The sequence below is a fragment of the Molothrus ater genome, chromosome Z (genome assembly GCF_012460135.2).
Source record: "Molothrus ater isolate BHLD 08-10-18 breed brown headed cowbird chromosome Z, BPBGC_Mater_1.1, whole genome shotgun sequence".
NCBI lineage: Eukaryota > Metazoa > Chordata > Aves > Passeriformes > Icteridae > Molothrus > Molothrus ater.
Genome location: NC_050511.2, coordinates 31591625 through 31613114, shown reverse-complemented (window position 1 = coordinate 31613114; position 21490 = coordinate 31591625). Strand labels below are relative to the sequence as shown.

Here is a 21490-nt window from a genome sequence, read left to right as displayed (position 1 = left end):
TCTGCAGGTTCTTGAGTGAGTTATGAAATAACTGTCTGATAAGTTACTTAAGGAGTTATCCAATCAAAGCAAAATGGTTGGTACTAAAGTAATAAAACTGAACAAACAAGAAATCAGAGCAAGATAAGCTGAGGAAATGGTTGCCTGGAAAGCAGAGCAACAGCAACAGTAACTGGCAATTGATGCTGACAAGACTTGTCTCACCTTTCTTTTCTTGGCTCTCACAGGAACCCCATTTCCCTGTTTCCTTAAAGTGAGGACCAGACATCCTACCAAAACATCTGTTCCTTAAGTGCCTCATCTCTGTTCTGCTTTCAGCATTGTCTGATTGCAGGTTCCAGAATTTGACAGTTCTGGAATCTGAAAACTCAAGCGTTTGATTTAAAAAAAAAAAAAAAGATTCTGTACTAGTACATATATTTTCTGTCATACCTATTTCTGGTCCTACACATCTTAAAAGAGCAGGAAATGTCTCCCTCACTTTTTATTACTACTAGTTTAAAAAAGCTCTATATTAATTGGTGATTTAACTACCCAAATAAAATGAAAATTACACACACTACAAACTAAGTTTCACAGAATTCACTGCAAAGAGCAAAAAAGGCTCAGTTTTGTGCAGAACTTCCATGGCTCTTTTTAGAAGCTAAATCAAGTTTTGTTTATTAACATATTATCAGATGCCTGTAAGGTCTCTCAGAAGAGAATGCACTATATGTGTTTTGGAGTACATTTGGTTTCCAGTTTTCAATAAGCAGTTTATCTGTTTTCACAACAGGTGGAGTTTGAGGTGCATGACTTCTACTTTGAAAGGAGTTTACCAATCACTGTGCATCTTTCTATCAGAACAACAGATACAAATGCCCCACGGGTTTCATGGAATACAGGTGAGATCTCTTATGCTAAGTTAATTTTGCTTCAGAATCAATAACATTTTGACACAAATATTTGTCAAAGCTCTAAAAATCAGATTTACACCTGGAGTCTAAGGATCATTAAACTGAAGGAGCAGAAATGTATTTTCCCCTATATCCATTTTGGAGGGAACATGTTAAAACAACTTGAAAAAGATCTAATGTCTTAACTGGAATGAAAAATAAAGAAAAAATAGTTACAGGAAAACTGTGATTTATTTATACAACATTTTCTTGAAGAATGGACTGTACATAAAAAGGTATGAACATTAAGGGTAACTTCTATGGAATAGGAAGAGTGGGGTAGCATGTAGGAAAGACCAAGGCTTGTTGGTGTTGTTTAAAGTGGAAGTGTGCAAAAATTAACAAGTAGGAAAAAGGGCATGATATACCACCAGCATCAAAAGCCTGGAAACCTTACAGGGTTAGGTCTAATTCAAACAGATTTATAATGCCTGCACGGGAAAGGAAACAGAGTCTCTCATCTAGAGTGCATTGATATTTAATCATCAAAAGGAAAAAATATAAGATCAACCACGTCTAGAAGTTAACACCAGGGAAAATGCAGTTTTCCTATGGTAGAAAAAGAAAGGATCTGATAAGAAGGTGCCTCATGTTTTCCAGAGAAACCTCACCTGAAATGACTGTCTCATTAAGAAGGAGCACCGTCTTCTGTCAGGAAGATCAACATATGTTTTTAACAGCAGACTCACTAAAAAATCTAAATGCCCAGTTTCAGACATTGTGAGATTTCAAGTGCGATGCTCCTGTCAGTGCAAATGTCCAGAAATGTGCCTCATTAGATTATCAGATAATTAGAAACCAGATGTCAATGAAATTTCCTCCCTTACCTTTCAGATACCCCTCTCTGTGAGCCACAATTGCCCTACCCAAGACTGAAGCCATTGCACTGCTGGCTCTGAAGCCATCCACAGCAGGTGGCTCCAGAGACCCAATGGATGTCCTGCTTGACTTTCCACACTCACCACACACACACAAACAGACAAGTTTCTGTTACTGGCTCAGTCTGGGTTTCCCATATTGGAATCCTTGCTGTCGGTTTCCTATATGTAATTTAACTGTGGTGCAGCAGCACAAAATTAGCTCAAATTGGGTGCCTGCAGGGAGGTGCCCCAAACACAGGAATCCCTGACTTTTATACCCCCACAGTCTGTGTGTACTTGTTCCAGTGGTGATATTTGTTCTTGTTGCAGTCTCTGGGTGACCAGACACACCCCATGCCCTCTTTTAGACCAGACACACCCCATGCCCATTGATGGTTCTTTGCCTGGGGCTCCAGATGTTTCCCTCCCCCCAGGACACAATGTGCAACTTACACATGAAGCTACCTGCACTAGGTGCATTTTGCAACATCAGAATTGGTTATTTCTCTAAAAAAGATTCCTTAAAGACAATGAAAAAATTGAAGTATGTCAGAAGCTGTTGTCAGACTTTTAGGTGGCCTTAGAATCATAGCATTATAGAAGTATTAAGGTTGAAAAGAACCTCCAAAATTATCTTCATCTGAATATCACCATGCCCATTGTTTTCTGAACACTTCCAGTGATGGTGACTCCACTACTGCCCTGGGGAGCTTGTTGCAAAGCTAAATTACTCTTTCAGTGTAGAAATTTTTCCTAATATCTAAATCTCCACTGGAACACCTTTCACACATAGATGTGCAGATAGAATTAAAGATTCTGAGTTTTTTCCTCTGGTTGGAAACACTTTTAGAAATGTTAGATGCTGACAGTGTTGTAACTCTCTGCTCTTTGTAGGGCTCAACCTCCTAGAGGGGCAATCCCGACCCATCACATGGCAGCACTTCCAAATTGTAGACAATGATGACATCCAAAATGTTCGCTTGGTCACAGTTGATGGCTTACAGCATGGGCAGCTCTCAGTCAGAGGTAAGTAATTTCAACTGCAGAGACTGGAAAAATCTCCTCTGTGATAAAACAACAGCTCTGCTCCCTCTGCTGACCACCTTCCCCTGCTACAACCACGCTAGACATGCATATTAAAACAGGAATGTTCAAAAAATTCAGTATTTAAACCTTCATTTTCTTAATGTATGTTTACACTCCAAAGGCAAAATTTTAAAGAAATCAGCTATGCTTTCATTGAGAAACATGATTTTGGAGAAACACAGTCAATACATTTTCAGTTCTTACATTTTTGCTTGCAGATGTTAAGGAATGCCAAGTGATTTTGTTTTGTTGGCAAATACAGACAGCATTTGGATATAGTTGTTACTGGCAGCTTTAAGGTTTATTTCAAAAAGTTGAAATTAAATTAGACTTCTAACTCATTAGCCTTCTGCATTATCAATATCACTAGTTCTACTCTCCAGCATATCAGTCATCACAGTGCTTGGGGAAAAGGTTATGTAATGGAAATCACTCTGCTCTTGGCAGGGTGGGAAGATGTTGCCACTATCATGTGTTCATGTAAAATGCATAACCTAAAGACATAAAGAAGCTATTTAAAGAAAAAGAAAGGTGGTGTTTTGAATATAGCAGATAGAGAACCTATTCAGAAGTAAAGTTAACTCCAGGAAACTCTGGACAAGTAGTCCAGTGTCTGCAAGATCATCCTCCTGCAAAGCTACAGACAGGAACTCCGTGCCGGCAGAGTGCTAAGTGGGTTGTAGCAGTGCTAGCAGTGCTGTCTCTCCCCAGAGACAGGGTTAGGGAGGCTGTGCAGCCAGTCAGGGCCCATTTACTGGTGGTAATCCTGCCTGTGCATATTGAGTTTGAGGGTTTCTCAGGCTACCATGCACCAGCCAGAGGTGGGTATTTTATCTCCAGTGACTGTGCCTTATTCTCTTTTGTCTCTCCTCATGCCAAGGAAAACATCACCACATATTCTGGAAATTGTCTTTTTTTTTGTAAAACCTTAGAGGAATGCCTGGCTTCTTTTCTTGGTGGCCCTGGGGAGATCATACCTTTTAGTGCCAGCTTGCAGTTCATGAATCCTTTAGCTTGCCTGAATATTTGTCTGTATGCATAACATTTCTAGTGAAACAGAGGTATGAAACTGTCTTATTACAGACCGCAACCTCAACATACCAAAATCCCTACATCATTATATTTTACTTGAAATGAAATCCTTATCTTTAATTATAAATATATATATTTTGATATATTCTTCGATGGTTAAAATGCCTGTAAAATGCTCTGATAAGAAAGTAGAGGTTAAAATTAAAGTGGAAAAAATCACAGTTAAAAATCCTTGATATCTCCACATACCTTTAGTGACATTTGGAGGATTTTCTCTGCTGTCACAGTTACAAATTTTGCATTCTTATTAGATATTCCAACTCCTACAACCTTTTTTTTGATAGGTGAGGTTGCATTTGATTTTTCTAGTTAGCAACATGCTGTTCATCTCTCTCCCTCAATAATCTTCATATTAGTGGAAAGATACTTTTCTGGGCTGAACCACACATTTTTGATGTGTTTTCTTCCACTGTTTTAACAGGAGGGAAAGGATTCATGTTCACTGTCTCTGACATTCAGGCTGGAGTTGTCTACTACCATCATGATGACAGTGATTCTACTAAGGACTTTGTGGTATTTAGAATTTTTGATGGCTCCCACAGTATTCGCCATAAGTTTCCAATAAATATCCTCCCTAAAGATGATAGCCCTCCATTTCTGATCAGCAATGTGGTCATTGAAGTTCATGAGGGACAGACAATCCTGATTCAGCGCTCCATGCTCCATGCTTCAGACATGGATTCCAGTGATCACTACATACTATTCAATATTACCAAGCCACCACAAGCTGGAGAAGTCTTGAAGAAACCAGGACCAAACTTGCTAGGTAATGAAGCATATCCACGAATTTTTCTTTGTCCCCTCCTTTTAAAAATGCAGTAAATGTTACAGTCAGACACCTTATTTTGGCTCAGGACAAATAGTGGCAAATTTGGACTTATTTAATTGTAGTTTAAAACCTCAACACTAATTAATGTTGATCTCTGCACTAGCATAACTGTCCCTGTGTACACAATTTATCCTGTAATTTTTCCATTTTGAGTCCATTTTCCTGGAGTTCTTTACTCCGGAAAAAGTATTGTTGTGAGTTAGTTTACATGCAAGGATCTGTGACAAAGTCAGAGCTAAGATATGATCCTAATTATGCTAAATGATGAGAAAACTCTTCTCCCATGTAATAACCCAGAAATTCCTGTGCTAGGCTGTAGAGGCTGCTAGTCCTGCAAATTCTCTTCTGACTTTTGAACAGGGCTTTTGCCCTGTTTGCTTCATTTTTGAATGGTCTTTAAGTGACACAGAAAAGAACGTGATGGTGATCTTCAGAAAATGTAGAAGACAATGGGAGAACATTTTGAAGGACTTGCTCCAGTTAGGGTGAAAAAGAGGACATTATACTTCTCCAGTTACTTGGACAACTAACTGCATAACTTTAATGTAGTATTAAAACCATGGAGTGTTCAATAGAAGATGAATTTTTCATTTCAACAGGGTATTCTGTCAACAGTTTTCTTCAGAGGGATCTGTTTAATGGAATGATTTATTATCATCATTTGGGAGGAGAAGTATTTGAAGATTCCCTTGAGTTTGTGCTATGTGATAGTCATGACCCTCCAAATCTCTCAGAGCCACAGGTATGGAATGGAAGCATCTTTGCAGTCTCCTGAATTTTTTCTTCAAATGGCTGATATCTTACATGTTCCAACAGGCTTTCAAATAAGACTGGTAAAAATTTTTTCTGATGACAGTCATCACCAAAACCTGTGTTCTTTAGGGCTATTTCTTGTTCTTGCTTTGAATGGGATAATTCTCCCTGGCTGATTAAAGTTCATCAAAAAGACTTCTTCCTATGCTATAAAACAAAATGTTGAAAACAAATTGTATTTGGGGACAGTACAAACAAATTAAACAACCATCCTGAAGTCAACTGAGAATAGACTGTTTTTTAATGCAAAAGCCCAACATACTAAATTTAACTTTGCATTTAATTTAAAGGGAAACCTCAAAGATTCAAAAGCTTTGCCTTTAACTGTTAAATACCTCCATTAATCATGTGTTGATGATATGGCATGACAGCCACATCCTGTATCTCACAGTCCAGTGATCCAATTCTGTGCGCTTGTTGGTTAACAGCTACTTGGGACACTCTCTTACTGAGAGCAATGGCTGATGATTCTACTGTCTCCCCAATTGCAGGTGATGATGGTTCACATTATCCCTGTGGATGACCAGCTGCCCAGAGAAGCTCCAGGAGTGACCCGCCACCTGGTTGTTAAGGAGACTGAGATTTCTCACCTAACTAAGAAACATCTCCACTTCATAGATGTGGAAGAGCAAGACAGGGAGCTCACATACACCATAACCACTTCCCCATTTTTCTCTTGCACCCATGGGTAGGTGCAACCTGACAAACCTTTCAGATGGGACAGGGGAATAACCCATGTAAGAGTAGCAGCCTCAGTGGCAGTAACATACTTGTGCCTCAAGTTCTTCCTCTGTTGAAAGTGCAGGTGACAGTAGTTGGATGCAGTTCTCCTGCTGATGATTAAGGGTAAGCTAGAGCCTGAAGCAAGAGAGTAATACACAGAGTAATAAAAAATAGGTAATTCATAGTTGAACAAGAAATAAGAAGGAGTAAACCTTGTGAAATACTTTCCTTCGCTGCTTGTTTGATATGAATTTTACACTGACTTTTGGGATTCTGTACAGCCTCAAGCACAGGTCACAGCACCTTTTCTAACAGTTAGAATGGGGCTGACCTGCCCCAAACTGAGACCAGGAGGTCTGCTGCAGCTTTGTCCTGATTGTGGACTAGGAAGATGTGGAGCAGAAAAGAGGCAAAACACACTATGGGAGCAAGGGAGGTATGGAATGAATGGGCGCAGTAGCAGTTTAGAGCACTGGTGTTATTATCTCATTAGAACATCAGCAACAATTTGCTAAATAAAAAGTTTTAAATCCAGAAATTGCATGGTTTAAGCTGAAAATTAACACTTTCAATTTTGACCTCAAGCAGCGAAGGATCATTATGTAGCTGGGAGAGAAGGCTATTTTCCTAATCAGTCAAATAGCCACATGGTTATCCAGTTTGCTGGTTACTGCTGTTGGAAAGCTGGGTTGCTGGGAACCAATTAATTTCAGAGTTTATAAAATGCATGAAACTAGAAATAATTAATTTTTCAACTTCAAGATAAATGCAGGTGTGTAAGTAATAATAATAATACTGTGATGGACTAGAGTTGGGGGTGGTGTAAATAGTATCTGGGGTGTGTAGAGAAACACTCACAGTAATTCTTGTTTATGAGATGATTTTTCATGATCATCCTGAAAAGTATTTTTTTTGGTCAGTTTTCTGTGGTAATGTTAAAATGGATAACAAGGATGGAAGGAAGGAAAATATTTTTCCTTTCAATGCAGGTGGAAGTTTGAAGCTAATTTGAAATGCAAGATTGAGATACGTGGCTATTTTTCTTGTTCTTTGGTATTGCTAGCCAAGATGTGACATACATATTTTTGTGTAGCTACTCAGATGCTGGGAAGCTGTTTATGGTGGACACCATCCCCAAACTGGTCAAGGATCCTACTGCTCTTGCACTGCGGTCATTTACTCAGGTTTGTTATGCTACTTGATACCATAATGAGTTCTAAACAATTTAAAAAAGTTACAAGTGTACAGCTTTTATTTGACAGGAAAACAAGAGGTGAAAACTGAGGAGCAATACTATCACAATCTTTGCTTAAGAAGCTCAAAACTCTCTTATTCCAGTACCAGATTTTAAAACAAATTTCTATCATGTTTCAGTTTTTCAATATGTAAACACAAATATCCTAAAACCAGCAGGGGCTACAGTTGTTTGGGTAGGCTGAATTTGGCTTCATATGATGAAAGAGGAATGAAAAAGTATGAAAAATGTGGAAATGAGATCTTGAACTGTTTCTTGGTTCATCTCAGTGTCTCCTCCAGTAGTGCTGGATAGAACAGGCTGGAACAGACTTTCTCAGGATTTTGTAATTCAGTTTTCATGCTTTTGTAGTTTGACAAATAAGTATTACTAAAGTGACCTGTTTTATATCCTGCTGTATGGTTAAAGTTGCATAATGATCATTGCAGAACCATAATGAGAGCTCTGACCCTACAGACCCGAAACCATGTGCCTAATATGGGTAGGCAATCTGGATGCAAGATTTTAATGTTCCTATCACTGGCCTCACCATGAAACACAGGGCATGCACTTACTATTCATACTAATGAGGGCAAATTCAGCTGCTATGGGAGATGTTAGCTTTTATGAATTGCTTATTTTAAAGTCACAGTTAGAAAAGGTCCTTGGACCAGCATTTTGAAATGGATCCATAAAGCAGTTTAGGCCATGACCTCTGCTATCACTTCTAAACCATATCTGTATTTTTTTGCTAGAAGTTTGAGTACTTGAACGTGTACTCACCTAATTTGTATCTAAAGATGCATTTAATCAAAGTATGGCTAGTAGCTAAAGCGTACAAAATTTCTAAAGTTTATTTTGATTGCTGGATAGCACCTAAACAGGGGATGATAAAGATCCCTAATGTCATGGATTATGAATATCCCCATCATCTCCTCTTACATGCGCCCTTCTTCTCTTTTTGTAGCATGCTGTGAACTATATGAAAGTTGCTTACATGCCACCCCTGCAGGACATTGGACCCGAACCTCAGCAAGTCCAGTTTGTTTTTTCTGTCAGCAATCAGCATGGAGGCACTTTGTATGGGATTTGCTTCAATATTACAATTCTTCCTGTGGACAATCAAGCCCCAGAGGTAGGATAGTGTGTAGGGTAGAAAAGTGAGAAGGAAGGACTTGGAAATTGCTTTGGGTAGAAACAAAATGAAGAGAAACGTTCTGATTTTACTGAGTTAAAAAAAGAATTTTCCTTGGTATCAGGGTTTCAGTCTTGCACACAGCTTGCATTGGGATAGAAGTACCTGGTGAGTACTTCTATAGTGGAGTCTAGTGAGTGTGGAATATCAATTTTCTTGTTAAGCAGAGGACTACCTTTGGCATCTATATATCTGTGCAAAAACATATATGTTGCATCTTGGTTAGCAAAACTGCTTCCCAATATTTTGTGTTGCTTATTGCCTTAGGAGGTCAGAAGCCTCCAGAAATGGAATGAGAATGAGGATGCACATATTATAGCCCACTGTTGGTAATTTCTTTAGCTTTTTCTAACACAGCAGAAAAGAGATATCCTTTGGCATATTTTTTTTTTTTTATTGTGTCACATATCCTTATAGCACAGCAAATGGGAATAACCCTGTTTGGTGTGTGTTTAGAGGTGCAGCAGTATGGAAAGCTCAGCATTTCTCCTCCCTGCAGGTTTTTGCAACCCATTTGAGAGTGCAAGAGGGTGGCACGACCCCTATTACAGAGGGACACATTCTCATCTCTGATTCAGACACGAAACAAGAGCATCTCTTCCTGCTCCTGCAGAGGCAGCCACAGCATGGGGTAGTGGAGCTGAAAAACATTCCCATGAATGGAGGTGACAGGCTTTCCTGTGAGGACCTGCGTACCCTGGCAGTCAGGTTAGAGGAGTGGTGGCTGTCTTTTGTGGTAGCTGAGGCTCTCAGTTGAATGAGCTACAGCCTGAAGTGGCGCAGGGCTCACCATAGTAGTGCTCACCATAGCTATGGCAGAGCTGCTCCAGAAGATTGATGGCTGAACCTTGGGATTGCAATGTCACCATGAAATGAGCATTGAGTGGCCAGGAAATGGGAGTCAGCATGTCTGCTGTAAATAGATTTCTCTATAAAAGCACTGCTCCATGCAGGTGAGGAGACGAATTCTGTATTCAGCCATGAAGTTCCTGTGAAGAAGACACTGGTGCCAGCTTTTTTCTTTTAAGAAAGTTGTGTGTTTATTAAGCTCGGTTTGTTTACAAGAAAACTTTTTTAAACATTAATTAATGTAGAGAAGATAATTTTGCTTCTTTATTTGTGGCAAGAAGAAGACATGACACATGCATGCAGAGTTAGAGCTTCCTAGCTCTATTTCCATCACTTAGAAAGTAGGCACTCACCACAGTCCTGAAATACATGTTTTACTAAACACCTCACAAGCAGCCAGGACATAGATGGCAAATCCTTAGGGAAGTCTTTTTCCTGACTGATGAATGGTTTACTTTGGGAGTTTTCTTCTTGTAACAGATCCCAAAAACCCTTTGGAGAAACTCTGATTCAGAATCAGCAGGGTTAGGCGTACACCCTTACACAGGGATGGATACACATTGTAAGGCATGACCAGAAAGCATGGATTCTTTTTATCTGTGAAAAATCTGTGTAGCTCTGTAATCTTTTTTCCACAGATATCATCATGACAGCTCTGAGACTCTCACTGATGAAATTTTCTTTGTAGCCTCAGATGGCATCCATTTTGTAGAGTTCATCCTGCAGGTCAAGGTCAGTGTGTTGCGTGTTTCTGAGAGTGATTGTCTGTGTGGAGGCAAATGGTTCAAAGCTTGACCTTTGAAAGTCCTTGCATTACCTTGGAAACTGGAAGATAATGGATATGTTAGGCTTCCATTTCAACAGTAGTTTTCAAGTTCATGTGGCAAAATTAAGAGGAGCTTTGACTTGTAATTTGTACTTAAACTATAATTATCTAGTTTGGTTTACTTATGTCTTTTATTCTTAATTCAGCTGGTTTCTTTTTGCTCATAGAGAAAGCTCAGTGTAATCTTACAGTGGCATCAAACTGTTAGTTTGAGCTGCAAAGCAGTGTACTGAAACAACTGGCTTCCACTGAAATCAACGGCAAGAAAATTTAAATTATTTTTCTGATTAGGTGTTGCCTGTGAATGATGAGCTACCTGTTATGCAAACAGGCCTTGTTCCCATGCTCCACTGTCTGGAGGGTGAAGAAGTAGTCCTCTCCTCGGAGTACATTTATGCCACAGATGTGGACAGCGATGACATGGAGCTGGTGTTCATGCTGGCCCGCCAGCCCCACCATGGGGTAGTGAGCAGAGCTGGCACTGCCGTGGATCGTTTCTCCCAGGCTGATGTCATCGCTGGCTTAGTCACATACAAGCACACCAGTAAGTGAGCTAAGGACACAATTAGAATGAGAGGTGGTCAGACAAGTATTAGTAAAAAATATCTTAACCTTAATCCACGCCTTTGCAGAATTCCAGTAGGAACTCAGAAACCATGCATTGTGACGAGGGAAAAAAATAAACTGGCTTTAAAAAAGACCTGTCTGGTAGACAACTACCAAATGTTTTAATATGTTCTCCAGATCCCTGCTTGAACTGAAAATTATATTCGAACAAGTATATGAAAGACCACAATCCAGGAGGAACATTTTCACTGTTCCTGACAAAATATCTTGGGCTTTTTTGACAAAATTATCATTGAGTACAAACTACAGTATTTTGATATGTTTTATGGCAGTAAAAACCCACATTTTTACTTCTTCCTTGCCTCTCCAATCTAGAAGGCTATCTACTTTGGACAGCTCATAGTCTTTCCATACCACAAGATAAAGAAAGTTCTGACTTTCTTAAAGACAAAAAAATGTTTAAAATGCCTTTTTTTTGTGGTTTTATTGTTAGTACCTTTTTTTAAAAAAAAAATTACTGGCAGAAATCAAGGGCTGGTAAACTCCCTTTCTTACTTAAATTTATCCTTTCATTGGGATTGATTTATCCTTTCTACATCTCTGAATAGCAGCTTTGGTTTTTTCCCCTGAAACATTCTGGTTTTCTCTTTAATTATTCTGTAATTCTGTGTTAGCATAGAGAATAGATGTGGTATTTTCAAGCTTGGCACTATCTAAAATGAGCAGCTGGTATTTGAAAAGGAAGTACTTAATTGTGGCCACCAACAACAAACTTTTCTTCTGCATTCTAAAGACATCACATACTGTATTTTAATGACAATATTTTGCAGAGGCAATGAAGTTGTACTACCAAGGGTGTAGTGTTTGTGGTTTTCATTTCCAAATTTCTAACATTAAATGTGCTGTCAGCAGGTATCACAAGAGAAGTCTGGGAGTCACTTTCCTTTGCAGGCTGCTTATTAATGATATCTTGCAGCAATGCAAGACACAGGCTGCCAGAAGTGCTGACAGCTGGAATGCTCTGAGCCCACAGATGCTTCTTGCAGGGGGTGGCAGTTCCCCAGTGCTGTACCAGTGCACACTTTAAATGTGATTGCATATAGGCATAATATACAGTACAGTAATAAAGTACAGCAATAAAGTACAGCCCTTGTTATAGTCTATTTTGTAAAGATAAGAAGCACATAAGAATGCATGCATTACTTGCTGTATTAAATTTTTTCTTTTGAAAGAGCATGGATATTACCATTTCTCATAGAGGAAAATATATATAAAAGAAAGATTTTCCTACATTCCTTGAGAAGAAGTGCAGAAAAAACAATTTTCCCACACAATATAAATTTTGTACATACATTAGTGCACAAAGAACAGAATCTTGAGGACTATTAGCCATGTTATTACAATATAACATAATATCATAACATTAGAATTATAACATTATAATTACTATAACAATACTAAGACTCTTTTCTACACCCTCTTTTTATATCATAGAAGTGAGCTGGTTAAAATTAATTATTAACAACAAACCAAATCTCTAACCAAGCAGCACCCCACCAGTCAGAATTAAGAATTCCAGTAATTTTGCTGCTGCTTTCTTTTTCTTTTGACTTGATATTGAAGACTGTCCTTGCAGGATAAAAATTAGTCTTCAGGAAGTTTTGGTAAATAATTTCTTCTAAATATTTTTTCCCAGGTGGTGAGATTGGCCTGACTCCTTGCATTGAGATCCTAACCTTGATTGTCTCTGATGGCGAGGCTGGCTTAGATGTGGAAGACTGCTGTTATGATGGACTTCCTTCCCCCCCAGTTTCACGTGATGATCCCTTTCCTGTCTATGACCTTAACATCACTGTGCTTCCAGTTGACAACCAGCCTCCATCAATTGTAACCGGTGAAAGCTTCCTCTCAATATAGCAGTACAAAGGGGGCTACCCAGTGCTGTAATGGCTAAAGACTCAGGGTGGCTTTTTTTGTTATTTGATTTTTAGCATTAGAAATAGTTAGTTGAGATCAGCATACAAAAGTTTTGTATCAGAATTTTTGTCAATTTTATTTTCATTTCCTTGTACAGTGCAAACACCCAATCCAGCTGCCAGTGCAAGTATGATCTGGCTGCTTTTCAGCTGCATGTTTAAAGCATGCAATTAGAGATAAGAGCACTCAGATCTGCTCCCCACAATGTCTACATGCTAATTCCTGCATATGTTAGCTATGTCTAGGTAAAAGTGATCTATATCTTGTCCCTGAACTGAATTCATGGCTCAACAAGAATCAGGTTTATACAGGGCAAAAGCATAACCATAAATAACCATAAATAGAGATATTTATTTACCTTTGTGTGTAGAACATAAAACAGAAATTTGGGACAGAATCATTATATTTAATTATTCTAGCAAATAAAGACGAAAGTTATACATTAATAGATATGAAGCCACATTTTCTCAACTACTCTTCAGAATCTAAGAAATTCAGTTAAAATGGAAATAGAGTTCATAATGTACATCTAGTCCAACTGCAGCCAGTTGTGAAATTTCCATCAATTTCCTGGGCTTTTTAGTGTTGTCTGTGGTGTACATATTAAAAGTATGTTTTCTATATGTTTGTGTCTTTCAATGTCATTTGTTTGTAAATATCAGGTATATGTTATGTATCTCAGAGACTATTTAAGCATATGTATGAGTAGTTTTGTAATTTGCAGGCGCTCACCCAAGTAATGTTCTGGAAATGAAGCATTGTCCCAGCAGGGAAATTAAGCAGTGATGCATGAAAAATTGTTCATTACGAGTAATTCTTAACAGCACTCATGTAATTAATGCTCTGACAAACAGAGGTAACAACTGTTCTTGAGCAGTACATAAACCTTAGCTAATAACTTAACCAGTAAAAAAATTTCATGATCCTCTTCTTCTCTACTTCTGTGATGGCAAAACCAGAGATGTCAGTGAAAGCAGAGAAGAAAACATTAAAACAAAACCCCTCAGTAATTCAGTATTTGTTGTATTTCCTCCCTTTGTTATTATTTCCATTCTTATTAAAAACAACAGTAAAATCAGCTCATGACCAATAATGCTTAACATGTTTTTTGTGCACAGGTGCAAGCTTTGTGGTGGAGGAGGGCTCCTCAGCAGCCCTTACTACCAAACATTTGTTTGCCACTGACCCTGACACCACTGCAGATGACTTAGAGTTTGTGCTGGTTTCTCCTCCCCAGTTTGGTTACATTGAAAACATACTGCCTTCTCCTGGGTTTGAGAAGAGCAACATTGGAATAAGCATAGGTAAGTCTTAACAATTTAGGATAATCAAGCAGATTAGATCTGGAGGGCTTGTGGAAAGCTCAGCAGTGGGCGCTGGTGGCGCAGATGCAGGTGTGGGCATTCATACAGACTTATGAGGAATGCAGGTGCTGACAAATGAAGAGCAGTGGGACTTTGTGAAGGAGTTCAAAGGGAGACTAAAGCAATGCAAATGTGAAGAATCGGCCCTTGAAGCAAACAAGGTAACACTTGTATTATGCATCCAGCTGAGATCTCTTAGAAGTCACGACATGAGATGCAAATCTGCTCTCCCTGCCTTTCTCTTCAGTCCCCCATGAAAGACTCCAGTGTCCCTTCACCTACACCTCTGCCAATTAAATGCAGTAGCCTGGGTCCCACATTTTTTTCCAAGCAAAGTTGCAGAAGTGATAGAGGTGGTGTTTGACTTAGATGACAACTTCCCTTGTCCACTTCCAAACTGTGAAAGGCAGTTTCACCCTCAGCAGAACACATTGTGACAGGATTTGTAATGCTATCAGCTTTTACCAGGCATCTGCAGCTGGAAACGTGTAATCACTGAGTCTTTAAGTTCTCCTTTTTGTGGTCTGTCAGTCAAAATGTAATTAGAATAATATAATCATAGAATCATTTAGCTTGGAAAAAGCATCAAATCCAGCGATTAACCTAGCACTATCAAGGAATCTTGGACCTCAGACATTTTCCTACCTATTATTTGAGTTGGTTTTATGTGGGCTCAGTTTTGCAGTCTGAACTGAAAAGTGAGAAGCTTCAGAATCTTACCTGAAGCAAAATTATGCATTTTTGGGGGGGAAAGAGCTTGTTTCCTGCAGTAACATGTGCAATGTAACTCTCACCGTCAAAAAATGACAAAGAATTTAAAAAATTCAAGTTATTTATTCTTTGAAAAAAGACATAGTTTCAATTTTTTTGATGATGGATAAGACTAGGAGACATGAAAGTATTGTGCTAACTCATTTTCTTTTTAAAATCTGTAGGTTCATTTCAGCTGAAGCACCTGAAAGCCATGAATATAAACTATGTTCAAGCCAGGCACGTGCGAATGGAACCAACAGAAGACAAATTTGTACTTTATGTCACTGATGGGCTACATCGCTCAGCAGAGACTCCATTTTTTGTGCTAATCAGCCCAACCAATGATGAAGTTCCAGAATTCATAGTCAGGAATATTACTGTAAGGAAATAAGCAAAATGCCTGTCATAGAACTACTTTAACCAGAAACCACTCTTTAATATAAATAAGAACATTGTCCTTGTACCTGTTTCTCTGCATATTTCCCTTACTTTTTGTTGTTCAGCCTACTTCAAGAACCAGCCCAGTGAAATCCCATGTAAACCTATAAGACAGAACTTCAGTGGGATAGGAGCAGTGCATAGGTCTTGGAAATTTGCACTTAAGTAAAAAGAAGTGATCAAATCTTTAAACAAATATGTGATCTAGAAAGCAGTGAAGATCTTTCATCTCCTTCTGCATTCCTAAGAGCTTTCACATTTTTAATAGAGTATTTTTAAATATTTCTGGCATTGCTTCTCCCCTCTCTGTAGACTGTCATTAATATAAATAATTCCATGAACAGAGTGTAAACTTACTGAAAAGTAAAAAGTGGATGTATAAATCTATATGCATCCACATTTTTAGATACCTTTATATATTAAAAGGCTTTCTCCTTTGTGCATTTCTGAGCACTAGATTTGGCACTGATTTAACGCATTTTCTATTAATCTGGGACAAAACGATCTCCTTATTGAAACTTCTCTCTTCATCACTGTAACCACTTTCTCTGTCTCTTAAACTGGTTGAAATCAGTGGCTGGTTAAAAATCTACTTGGTAAGGGTGGATGAATCAAGAGATACACTTGTACACAAAAATACTCATGAAACCACACTAGAGTTCTATGATTTCTTTTTATGTAAAATAATTGGATACTTTTTCTCTCACGTTCAGGTTCAAGAAGGGGAGATGAAAGAGCTGGATCTGTCTGTTATCAATGCAGTTGATCTGGATGTGCCTCAAGACCCTCTGGTATTTGGGGTTGTGCAGATGCCCTCCTACGGGTTCCTTATTAACGGTGTTCATGGCACTGATGTTCTGCACTACAAAGAGTTAATTAACCATGACCACCACAGCCATGGGTTGCTTGTTCATGACTTTTCCATGGAACTACTGAGGAATGGTAGGTGCAGCATTCTTCTTACAATGGTCTTTCATTATTTTGATGAGGCAAGTGGCACACCAAAGAAATCTTCATCATTTATTTATTCGCTTGCCTTATGTTTATTTTCAAGACAATGTTTAGGAATGGAAGTTGTCCATATTTAATGCTATCCTGATCTATTGATTTTAGGAACTGTCTATAAAATCATCCTGAGAGACCTCTGTATCGAAAAGGATAGTAATATGAGTAGGAAAATCATCTATTCTGAAAAGAAATAAAAGGAATAATGTAACATAATTTAACATCCTCAAATAGATTTGTAAAAGTTTTACAGTATCTAGAATAGAGAGACAGCAAGATTGATTTAAAAACACATTAACTGATCATGATGTTTCTTCAAATGATCACAGAATTGTAAAACATTTTAGGTTGCCAGGGACCTTTAGGGGTCAACTAGTCCACCTCCCCTGCCATGGGCAGGCACAAATTGCACTGGACCAAGTTGCCTAAAGCCACATTCAACCTGACCTTGAACACTTCCATTGTTCCACAACCTCTCTGGACAAACTGTTCCAGTGTCTCACTACTCTCACTGTAGAACATTTTGTCCTTATGTCCAACCTAAACCTACTCCTGCCCCTTGTTAGGTCACTACAGGCATTGGTAATAAGTCTCTCTATCTCTCCTATAAACCTTCTTTAGACATTGAAAGGCTATATATATACCATATGTCTAGCAATAAACATACAAATTGGGACTCCACAGCAGTCAGTCACGAGCAGTCAGCCTGCTTTAAAGCAGCAAATCTGTTTCAAGTACATGTAATGAAAAAATGTATTTAACAGTGCAAGGAATATGGTGGATCCCTCCTGACTGTGGCTATTTAGTAAAACATGGAATCTATCACTATAAAGAGGAGCATGAATTCAATACTGTTACTCAAATTTCAGTTCAGCCCTCAAAAACAGAGGAGAGATTTTTTGTCTCTGCCTGTCTAATACGAACCTCCAGAAATATCAGGGGTCCACTCCAAATTCTTCTGCCTTCCCAAGTCTTGGTTTTGACTTTCTTTTTTGGCTTTTGCCTGGTATCCACAATGGTGATTGAGGCAACTTTAGCCTAGAACATCTGATTGTCCATGGTCATAGATACAAAGCCAGCTGTCCTTCCAAAGGCTTCTTCAAAGTTCCCTGAGGATTATTTAAAGCACAGGAAAGTGTTGCCTGACAGTTTCATCCTCTCTATAGTTCCCATCAAAGTGATTTGGAATAAGGAGAGGAGAAGAAATGTACCTTTTTCAGATTGACAGAGACTCCTTTTTTGGACAGTCACTCCTTACTTAGGTCAGGCTGGTGACCTTGAGTCAATTGTATGTTGCTAGATCACTGATCAGCAATGGTTCATCAAACTCATCTTCTGATAGCAAAGGCAAGTTTGTTGTTACCCTAGCATACGGGTAGAGGAGATGGAAGAAAGGTGATTGAAGCAGAGTGAAATTATGAGAGGGGTTTTGCAGGAGTCAGATTAAGTTGTTATTTCTATTTTTTTCACCCATTGTCCCTCTCCCTCTCTTTTTCTCTTATTTTCCCCCCTTCCTGCCTCACATAGGAATGAAGCTGATGTACATGCATGACAACTCTGAAAATCTCACTGACAGTTTTAAAATTCAGCTATCAGATGGAAAACATAAAGTCCTCAGAACCATTTCAGTAAACATCATTCCAGTTAATGATGAGAAACCAGCGCTGAGCAAGTAAGTCACATGTTTCTGTTCCTGACAGTGGGATGTTTAGACAAAATGATGGAAAAGAGAAGAAAACACCAAATCATAGAATCATGCCATTGTTAAGGTTGGAAAAGGCCTTTAAGATAATCAAATCCAACCACCAGTTGGATTTTTTCCATCCCAGCATGTTTACCATTAAACAATATCTGATGTCTGATGCAAAGAGGGAGCCATAACAAGCAACAGAATAATGTCAATAAAAATGTTTCTATATAGGTCTCTTTCTATCAGCCCGTTTAACAAAAAAATTTTTACTGAGAAGAGAGCTTTAGTGTTGCTTAGTGTTGCTCTACATTAAACAAATAGAGGAAAAATAAAAGTGTGGGGGGAAAAATTTTGGTTGTTTCTTTCATAAGTTTCTTCAAGGTGTTTGCCAGCTGTTGTACCTCTGCTGAACACTGACCACCATGATACTGCTTTTCTCTTCCCTAAGACAAAGACCTGCCTAAAATACCCCTCTGAAAGCAGCTCTGGATTTTGGAATGGGAGGATCCACAAGGCTGAAGCAGGAGAAGGGCTTACCGATTATAATTCTCTTCTTTTATATTCTAAAACTTTTCTCTGCCATAATTCAACTGCTGCAAAAGTACACACTAACTTCCCTTACACTTCAAAGCTAGGAGTCATAAATGAATTAGACATGATGAGAAATTACCTGACAGACCACTTATAGATAGGCAGCTGGCTGCAAGAGAGTCAAACCTCCTGGGCATTTTAAAAAGGAGTTTATCCCTTGGGTTCTCCAACTGATGACAGACAGAGCATCAGGACCTCCATATCCCTTGGGTTCTCCAGCTGTCACAGAGCATCAGGACCTCCATACTTGTGACTGTTTTCCAGCCCCAGACTGACAAACAGGAAGCTAAGGGTCCAAAGGTTTTGTGGGAATAGCTCTAAAACTCTAAAGTTTGCATTTCAGACTCACAACTGCCACTAAGGAGCGAGTTTCTGATCCGTCAGGGTATTTGGCCTACTTTCAGATCAGAGTGATTATTAATTTTTTACCAGGTAGAGCTTCCTGCAATAACAAATGTCAGTTTCTTAGTTAAAAGATTTTCAATGACCACATAATGCTAACATTTGAGAATTTTCAGTTAGAATAAAGAGTATAATTTATGTATGCATATATCATATACAGATAATTATTGATAATTACCTATTTGGTCCTCACATGCTATAGCTTGTTGATAGGCCATTTTCCACCCCCTCTCAGTGAAAGAAGATGATGAAGTTCAAGAAGTCAAGTGTTTTTAGCTTTGCCCAGCTAGATCCAGAAACTGTTGCTTCCTTGTCTGGCAATATTAGGTCTTACCACTTGCCATTCCTGTGGTGAACAATTTCACAGATTGAAAAATTTACTCCCAAAATAGCTATTCCTTTATAAAAAGGAATAGCTGTTACCCCTCCACTTAGATGAGATGTGTGGCCAGTATTTAAGCAGTAGTGCTTTAAGAAAATGTTCAGTTTGACACTGAGGTGATTTAGCTGCCACATTAAATCACTACATGTTCACTATAGGGTACAGAGTTCCTTATACTAGTGCAGTTTTAGAGCTGAATATTGGGCAGTACTTGAAAGCTTTCCTTAACCTTTTGATCTTCGGGCACTGTCAACCCCAGGGATTTTCAGCTCTCATCTCCATTAGTTATGGTCAACAGACTGAAGAACCTGTGATGGGATGTTTTTGGCTGGCAAACAGTGCCTCCTATTCAGAGTGATTGCCAAAACCTCAATCTGTCACCTCTTGGATTGCATCCTGTAGCAGAGAGTACCCTTGGGGAATGTAAAGCCTTCACACATTCCTCTTGAGAGCTTCTTCCCAAAATGAGATGTGGGTGCTAGAAGGAGTACAGAGAAGAAACCAGTTAGATATGGTTGTGTCTCCTACAGATAAAGGTGAGCCTTGAAGACTAGTTGTTTGAAAGACAGTCATTTTCTAAATAAGCAACCAGTCCATTAGAGCCACTATTGCTGTGCTCTATATTGGCAGTAATAATGCAATCTACTGGTTTACATAGTCTTATTCCTATAAATTGTATGAAGGTGAGCAGAATAGAGTACAGAGGAATAAGAGATATGTTAAATCAGTGTTTTAGGTATCTTTGTTGTTTCTTACCATTGCAAGGAGAAGCTTGTCTGCACTGCTTGCTTTTTTTACTCTTTTGAACTGAAATAGGCACCCTTCTTCTATTTTCTCTGAAATTGTCATTTCTCTCAGCATTTGGTTAATCCATATTTCTGGCAGAGAAATTACATGTTGAAAAGGTTCCTCTATTGCATCAATACATGACTTTTAATTTTTTCAGGAAGAACGATATAGAGGTGAACATAGGTGAAACTCATATAATTTCTAGCGCTGTTCTGTCAGCAGAAGATAAAGATACCCCCAGGGAGAGAATTTACTACTTATTTGAAAGACTTCCAGAAAATGGTCAGCTTCAGCTCAAGGTTAGTCTTTGTACTTCAACAAAAAGCAGGCATGCAAAGAACTCTCTCTTTTTAGGGCAAAATGAAGTTAATTTTCCTTTTCTCCCAAATGCCTGTCATATTCTGAAGTAGACAGCTTGGCCAGTTTAATTGTTGAAGGGGCAACAACAATGATGCTGTCCCAGAGGCTTTGGCATTAAAACCCAGATCCTGAACAGGAGAAGATGGAAGGTAAAAAACATGGCAGACCATCTGAGGTGAAAATTGAGAGAGATTCTGGGATAATAATCCCACAAAGGGGGAAAATCAAGCTGGGGGGAGTGGGGGAAAGTCTCTGGTTAAAAAAAACAACTCTTACTTCAGTTACTTCAGGGTTTAGAAAGCATGGAAGGAGTTGCATGTTAAAGAGTGAGTAATACCCCATCAACTAGAAGAAAAGCACAGGGGGAAAGAAGGGAAATGGAAGATGATAGAAAGGATGTGTCAAGAGAAATCACAAAAATTAAGATTAGAAATGGAAGGTAAGATGATCATCTGTTGACCTAAAATAAGAAAAAGGAACAAAGATTGAAAAAATTGCCTCTTTTAAATAGTGTGCATATGTGATAGAAATAAAATTCTGTTTCTAAATCTTGTGAACTTGGAAAGCATTTTGATGCTGGGTCTCAATGTCAATATGTGGATCTCAACATCAGTCTATGGATCACATGAGACTTGACCTTCATGGATCAGTTCAATTTAGGGTACTAGGCTATCTTCAGAAAGGCACAGAATTTTATGGTGTAAGTCGGGGTTTTTTATTTTATTTTTTT

General features: G+C 38.6%; 1 protein-coding gene across 1 annotated transcript in view; it reads left to right on the top strand.

The window, feature by feature from the left end:
* The window catches only part of FREM1 (FRAS1 related extracellular matrix 1), a 56490-nt gene that overhangs the window by 8503 nt on the left and 26497 nt on the right, over positions 1-21490 (top strand). Inside the window, exons 6-21 of the mRNA XM_036403470.1 lie at positions 776-884; positions 2690-2821; positions 4395-4739; positions 5402-5544; positions 6107-6303; positions 7432-7522; positions 8540-8707; positions 9267-9475; positions 10255-10348; positions 10734-10986; positions 12706-12903; positions 14105-14290; positions 15286-15482; positions 16255-16483; positions 18074-18218; positions 20558-20699. Coding sequence (XP_036259363.1) covers positions 776-884; positions 2690-2821; positions 4395-4739; positions 5402-5544; positions 6107-6303; positions 7432-7522; positions 8540-8707; positions 9267-9475; positions 10255-10348; positions 10734-10986; positions 12706-12903; positions 14105-14290; positions 15286-15482; positions 16255-16483; positions 18074-18218; positions 20558-20699 — 2838 coding nt within the window. The remainder of the gene's footprint in view (positions 1-775; positions 885-2689; positions 2822-4394; positions 4740-5401; positions 5545-6106; positions 6304-7431; positions 7523-8539; positions 8708-9266; positions 9476-10254; positions 10349-10733; positions 10987-12705; positions 12904-14104; positions 14291-15285; positions 15483-16254; positions 16484-18073; positions 18219-20557; positions 20700-21490) is intronic.